We start from the raw sequence: 7,513 nt of genomic DNA on the forward strand, positions 1-7,513 counted from the left end.
CAGCCTCCTGAATGCTGGGATTACAGGCATGTGCTACCACACTGACCCAGCCTCCTGAATGCTGGGATTACAGGCATGTGCTACCACACTGACCCAGCCTCCTGAATGCAGGGATTACAGGCACGTGCTGCCACACTGACCCAGCCTCCTGAATGCTGGGATTACAGGCACGTGCTGCCACACTGACTCAGTTTCTCAATACTGACAGCAGGTTATGATTTAGGTAGGTAAGAGGTTTGAAAGCAAAGCTGGGTCTTATTTAAACTGTGAAATGCTAAGTGAAGAACAGGTTACCATTGCTGACTGTGCCTGACCTGAGAGTTATGTACTTTTCCTTCTTTTTGAGACAGGGTTTCACAGTTTTGACTCTCCTGGAACTCAATCTGTAAACCCAAACCCGGCTGGCCTCAAACTCACAGAGAGGCACCTGTGCCTGCCTCCCAGCGCTGGGATCAAAAGGGTGCGCCACCATGCCCGGCAGATTTTTTGGGGGGGAGGGGAATCCCTTTGTTACTGTTGTTTGAGTCACTATTTACTTTTTAAAGATGGTTCTGTCAATTTGTCCACCCTATGAAGTGAAGATTACTCTGTCAACTTCCTTGGTCCATGTGGCAAGATTATTGAAGATAAAAACATGTCTTGGGGGATGGAGACAGATGGCTCAGAGGTGAAGAGTACTTGCTGCTCTTCTAGAGCCCCTGAGTTTGGTTCTCAGCATCAGCAGGCAGCTCACAACTCCAGCTCCGTGGGAGCAAATGCCCTCTTCCAGCCTCTACGAGCAGCAGCTCACACCAGCTCATATACTGCCTGGCACTGCTACATAGGGACACGAGCACTCATCCACAGAAACAATAAACTTCCAAAGCGTACTGTGCTGCCAAGCTACATGCTAATCTTTTCTTTTGATTGAGAAGAAGAATCTCACTAAGTTGTCTAGGCTGGGCTTGAACCTGCAATCCTCTTGCTGTTGTTGGGAGTATGTCTGCCACCAGACCTGTCTTGGACAGGATTCTTTAAGCTTAAAGCACACGAGACAGCCAATTAACTTGCTGACTCCAATGGCAAGTGGCTATAGGGCAGCAGAGAGAAGCTGACTGTGCTAAGCTCCAGAAACATGAGGGGACAGCGAGGGGACACAGTAAAGGGCACTCCAGGGAATGCAGTCAGCACAGAGACTGGCGACACCTTCCAGGACAAACGACCACCAGCAGCAACAACAATTGCAAGGAAAGAGAATGAAGTGAGACCTGTCAGTGAGAAAGACTCACGAAGCCCCTTGACTAACTACAAGATCCAGACATATTCATTCATTCATATTCTCATTCTCTCTCTCTCTCTCTCTCTCTCTCTCTCTCTCTCTCTCTCTCTCTCTCTCTCTCTCGTGTCTCTCTCTTGTCTCTCTCTCATGTCTCTCTCTCTGTCTCTCTTGTCTCTCTCCTCCCCCTCTCTCTCTCGTGTCTGTCTGTCTGTCTGTCTGTCTGTCTCTCTCTCTCATCGCTCTCTTTCTCTCTCTCTCGTCTCTCTCTCTCTCTCGTCTCTCTCTCTTGTGTGTGTGTGTGTCTCTCTCTCTTGTCTCTCCCCCCCCCCCGCTCTCCTCTCGTCCAGGCTGGTTTCAAATGCTATATATACTCTATAGCTAAGGAGGGCGCTGCACTTCACATCTCTAGGACTCTGCTAGGATTGCAGGTATCTGCCACCGCATCTTGATTTATAAACAATATTTTACTGACATTATCATGAATTAGAATAATGACTAGTTGATGATGTTCACAAAATCGTGTCAGGTTCTAAAGATATATTTATTGGTCCTGTTATAATTTGTAAATGAGTCTTCTCTTTTCAGTCTTTATACTGTCTGGCACTGCTGTGAACAACTTGGGATGGAAGAATCAGGGAAGACCCAGGTTGGTAAGTGACGGTTTACTGTTACAGCTGAGAGAGTTTAGGTCCCTGTTCTATTTGTATCACACTTGAATTTCTGTAGGGGAAAACCCTACAGATGCGGCTCACGCATGAACAATGGACCTAAACGCTACACTTGAGGCTGTGACATGCAGTTGTTAGAGACCGTCTCACTCTGCAGCCTGTGCTGGCCTGGGACTCACTACATATCCTCACAGCAATCTCCTGCCTCCATCTCTTCAGACTGGACGCTGAGGATGCACCCTGACTCCTCAGCCATCTTCCTCTTCTACCATCTCCTCTTCTGTCCTCCCTGAAGAGAACTATCCAGAAGCCCCCTGACCTAGAGCCAGCCATCTAGGCTATGCCCTGCTTGTGCACACTGCACACAATGTTGATACTTCCTGCTCTCTGCTTTATAAACATCCCCCAGGACTTCTACACAATGGCTCCTTCCTGTCACAGCTTGAATGCTACCTCAGAAAGACTATAGGCACATAGGCTGCTCACCGTCCTTTGTGACACAAGGGCTGACTCTCAGAAGCGGAATGTAGGCTGCCCTTGTTCCTCAGCAAGCTCTGGATGAAGGTCTTGCCCCCCCACCCTTCCTCTCAGCCTGGAGGCCATCCCAGCATGCTACTCTCAGTGGGATCCCTGGAGGCCTCCCCACTCAGAACATCTGTCTTTTTCTTCTCCTTTCTTGGGACTCCATCTTGGGACACTGAACTTTAAACAAACCTAAGCTGTCACATCCACCCAGGATGCCACCCTATTCATTTTTCTGCCCCCCCCTTCATTTTCAGCATGGCTTTTATCCTGTTTTGGTTTATTATCTGCTTCTAATCACTAAATTCCAAAGCAGCCAGTCCCTCGCTTGTCGGTCTCGAGCTCCATGTGCCAGGTGCTCTGGAGACACTCCACCTGCAGTGCCTAGGGCCAGGATGCAGCTAGGTGCCCAAGCGCCGCCCTGCCCTTCTTAGGGGTACTTTAGGATTAAAGACAATGTTTGCACATCAGCTGGCACAAAGTCCCCATTTTTAAGCTCAGTCCCTCCTCTTTTCAGAAAATAACAGAAAAGAAACACAATGAAAGAGGCTAAAAGGATGAAAACTAAGACAAAGGCAAGGAGGCAGGGGAGCTCCAGGAACTCACAGTGCCTGCTGACTCTCCTCCATGAGAGAGTAACACAGGGAGGGCTTAGAGGTGGGGAGAGTGTGGGTCTGTGAAGAAGAAAAGCCAGGGCCATCACCCCCCCCCCCCCCCCCCCGTCAGCCGTCCAGTCAGCACTCACGGGGGATGTGGATGTGGCGTCTGGTTTGGACACTGGCGCTCTGAAGGTAGAAGCGGAAGGCATCTTGGGAGCGTCTGTTTTCTTGTCTGAGGTGGCTCCCGTGGACAGGCACTCCAGGTAGTCGGGAGGCGGGATGACAACGCTGCTCTTCTCAGTCAGGTCCACAGTGCTGATGCTTCTCACTGGGGCAGGGCTCAACGCCAAAAGGGAGGGAACCAAGTCAGACAAGGACCCTGGAACCCCAGACACCCCATGCTAAGGACTGGGGGGGGACAGACAAAGATGAAGTCGAGCTGGAGAGATGGCTCAGCAGTTAAGAGCTCTTCCAGAGGACTCCAGCTTGATCCCCAGCATCCTCATGGTGGGGGTCCCCAACTATCTATGACTCCATTTCCAGGATCTAGTGCCCTCATGTACCCTCTGAAGGCACTGGTGTACATGTCGTTCACGGACATACATGAAAGGGAAGGTGAAGAGAGGGTGACAGCACTGTGCTACACACACACATACATACACACATACACACACAGTTTATGTGCTTATGTGTGTGTGTTTATATACATTTGCATTTATCTTTAGCTATATACTGAGACACTGTCTCAAAAACCAACTCTTACCACTCCCCAGACAGACAGTTTTCCTTCTTGGTCTGACAGCATGATTAGAATCTGCCAGAGAGGAGCATATGGAGCTACATTCTGAGGAGAGGGGCTGACGGATAGTAAGCGTGGCACTGAGGGGTCAGAGGTCAGAGAAGAGCATGCCTGAGGGCGTGTGTTTATGGTAAAGATGACCAGTTCAGTGTGGATGTGTCATTCCTGAGGTTCATTGTGTAGCCAGCTAGAAATACCTAAGACCATAAATAGCCACACTGGAAATACATTCACCCTGGGCAAGTTATAACTAAGTTCCAGTTTTGGTTCTGTAATCTTAGTTGTACATCCTTGAACAAGTTTTTTGGGTTTTTTTGTTTTTTGTTTTTGTTTTTGAGACAGGGTTCCTCTGTGTAGCCTTGGCTGTCCTGGAACTCACTCTGTAAACCAGGCTGGCCTTGAACTCAGAAATCCGCCTGCCTCTGCCTCCCGAGTGCTGGGATTATCATGTCCAGCTTTTTTTTTTTTTTTTCCTTTGCTTTTAAATGTCTGTTTTACCAGTTGTGAGCTGTCTGACTGAGAACCAACCTTGGGTCCTCTACAACAGCAGAAAGCTTTCTTAAACCCTGAGCCATCTTTCCAGCAGCTCCAACATGGCTATTTTCATGGTCACAGCCTACACTGAAGAACTGGGGATTAGCAGCGTGGCGGTGGTGACAAAGGAGGCCCGCTGGCGTAGTTACACACAGGAGAAAATGAGTGAACTGGTGAGCTGTTCGGGGTGGGGGGGGGGGAAGCGCTCCTGCTGCCAAGCTCTGGGACCCACGTGATGGAAGAGAAGAACCGATTCCTACAGATTGTCTTCTGACTTCCACTCATGTGTTGTGACACCCACTCCCTCCCCCAAAATAAATAAAATGTGAAAAAAAAAAATAGATGAACTAGCTCAGGAAACACAGATAATGAGGACTGAGGGTGGGTCCCGGGAAGCACGACTGTCCGCAGTGGAGCGAACGGACCCACAGATGACACTGAATGGGACAAAGGAGGGAAAAGAAAATGTAGCTCCAGGCCAGGGCTCAAGGTGGGGGACACCACAGTGGAGTGCTGCACAGGGCTACTGCTGCTGGTAAGAAACAGCAACTGTGAGCTGTGGGCTTAGTGTGCCACGGGTGGGGACAGGGACGGGTGAGGAGTTGGTGACTGGGCCTTGTCCTAGCAGAGAGTCAGGGAAGCTCATGGACCACAGAAACCACAGAGGGGCAGTCACTGGTTCCTATTCCCCCAAGTGTCGAAGGTTAATCCCGGGGTGGATGCAGACGAGGCTCTGACTCTACTGTGTCTGGGACACTAGGGCCAGGGCACCATTCAGCTGCTGGGGGAGCTGGGCCGTATGCCCTACCTTGGTGTAGGGACAGACATTGCCTCCTTCACATTTTCTTCCAGCAACTTTGTGTATGACGACGGGAACCAGCCCCTCCTACAGGTAAGATGAAAAAGATAAGGCCTGTGACGCCTGAGGCAGGCACACAACTAGTATTCACACTTGGGGACATCTTGATGACAGCTGGGGTAGGCTACCCCCACCACACACACACACAGACACACACACACCAGTAATGGCTTGATGATCTCAGGAATCAACATGCTGGATGGAGAGAACAGATTCCTGGAGGTTGTCTGCATACATCCACACTGTATACACACACATGCGTGCACACACACAATAAGTAGATATAAACAGTATTTATGCCTTTTGTGAGCAGGGACACAATATGATCTGATGATCTATTCTTGTGCCAAGCTCACCTATATGCATGCACAGAGCAGCATCCTGGGATGCTAAACCAGCAGTGGCCCAGACTGTATAAAGAGGTACAAAGGTTCCTACACCCACTACACTTGCAGTTTACAGGAAAGATGGCAGTTCTCTGTGGCAAGGGCCATTTGAACCTGATGCAAAGCTGGGTGGGTGCCAACTCACGCTTTGGTGGTGTCATGCTCCCCGTAGAGCCAGCCATCCTTTTCCTCGGGGATGAGCAGTGTGAGGACGTCCCCCTGGGCAAAGCTCAGTAAGGTCTTATTGTTGCCAGCCGTGTGAGGGAAGATGGTCTTCACCTTCTGCTTCTTCATCATGTTCAGTCCAGTTGCCACAGAAACCGATCGCTGTAGACTGGGATCTTCCCCAGTGTTTGCTAAAGTGGGCAAGGCCATAATGGTGACTCAGAGAACGCTTGGTGGGCAGGTTTGAATGAGTGACCCCAGGAAATCACCTGTTTCTGTGTCTTGCCTCCTATGGAGACTTAAACGTTGGCCTATTTCCATACCTTTCACAATGTCCACAAGGAGGAAACTGGCAAGCCTTAGCCTGGAGCCTTCCACAGTGGGCAGAGGAGCCCAGCAGCCCAGAGCACTTGTAATAAGAGGAGCCCAGCATGGTGTGCCAGCTTCACCTGTGGCATGGCAGCCATGCCGGCTCTTCGCAGCTGAAGTGCCCACACTTTACTGCTCTTGCAGGTGGGACACAGAGGCAGCAGCCTAGACCTACTGCCTTTCCCATGTCACAGACAGGAGGGAACTGGAAATACTGCTGCTGTGGCTTCCCACTGAGCATGTACACGTGAGTGAGCGAGCGAGCTGTCCAGTTCCCATTGTGGAGAACTCATTAGGAACCGGCTTGTCAAGAACCTCAATGTTGGGGCTGGAGAGATGGCTCAGCGGTTAAGAGCACTGACTGCTCTTCCGAAGGTCCTGAGTTCAATTCCCAGCAATCACATGGTGGCTCACAACCATCTGAAATGAGATCTGACGCCCTCTTCTGGTGAGTCTGAAGACAGCTACAGTGAACTTACGTATAATAAATAAATAAATAAATAAATCTTAAAAAAAAAAAAAAAAAAAAAATTAAAAAAAAAAAAAAAAAAAAAAAAAACCCTCAATGGTGAACAGCCACCAACCAGCCTCCAGAGGGAGGCTCGGACTGCTGAGACCGATGGACACAGAAATGGAGCCCAGAGAGTTCCAGACTGGTCCAGACTCTACTCCCCCCCCCCCCCCAGCGGCTGAGTGAGCGCACAGGCCCCACCCACGCTTGAGCACTGAGCCACTAAGGTCTCTCACCCGCAACACCAGCTGATATGTGCTACTCCAGGAAATGGGGAACTGACATGGGGCTTCAAAATACCTGCTTTACAACTGCATCTCCATAACAAATACAACACAAATTCTGTTATCTTAATATGTCTCTAATCACCTCCAACACTGAATCTGCCAGAAATTTTCACTTGGCTTTTACTAGAAGGAACTGTAGTTATTTGAATGAATTATATATGTTACCTTTCTTCAAAAGCAAATAACTACAAGCTATTATTCTTCCTTGCTGAGCAGCCCTGAGTACTTTATAGAAATCTCTTGCTGCAATCTCTCGTCTTCCCTTACAGCTGAATACTATAATCTGCGGGTTCTCTCCAGGGCACAACTTGACTACCATCAGATTTGTACTGAAGGAGCTTTCGGCTATGGATCGCTGTGTGAAACTAATTTATTATCTTCTGGCCTCCTCATTTTTAATTACAACACTTCTCAGGCTGGAGTGACGGCTCAGTGGTTAAGAACAGGTACTGCACTTGCGGAGGACCTGAATTAGGTTCCCAGTGCACATGGCGAGTGGTTCACAACTGCCTCCAACTCCAGATACACAGCACCCTATCCCTCCAGATACACAGCA

The 7,513-nt window shown here is 49.4% G+C and overlaps 1 protein-coding gene across 1 annotated transcript in view; it reads right to left on the reverse strand.

Annotated features, from left to right (window-relative positions):
* The window catches only part of Baiap2l1 (BAI1 associated protein 2 like 1), a 93,051-nt gene that overhangs the window by 8,464 nt on the left and 77,074 nt on the right, over positions 1-7,513 (reverse strand). The window contains exons 10-12 of the mRNA XM_021187068.2: positions 5,771-5,981; positions 5,189-5,266; positions 3,194-3,386 (exon numbers count right to left, since the gene is read on the reverse strand). Coding sequence (XP_021042727.1) covers positions 3,194-3,386; positions 5,189-5,266; positions 5,771-5,981 — 482 coding nt within the window. The remainder of the gene's footprint in view (positions 1-3,193; positions 3,387-5,188; positions 5,267-5,770; positions 5,982-7,513) is intronic.

The sequence above is a fragment of the Mus pahari genome, chromosome 23, assembly GCF_900095145.1.
Source record: "Mus pahari chromosome 23, PAHARI_EIJ_v1.1, whole genome shotgun sequence".
Classification (NCBI taxonomy): Eukaryota; Metazoa; Chordata; class Mammalia; order Rodentia; family Muridae; genus Mus; species Mus pahari.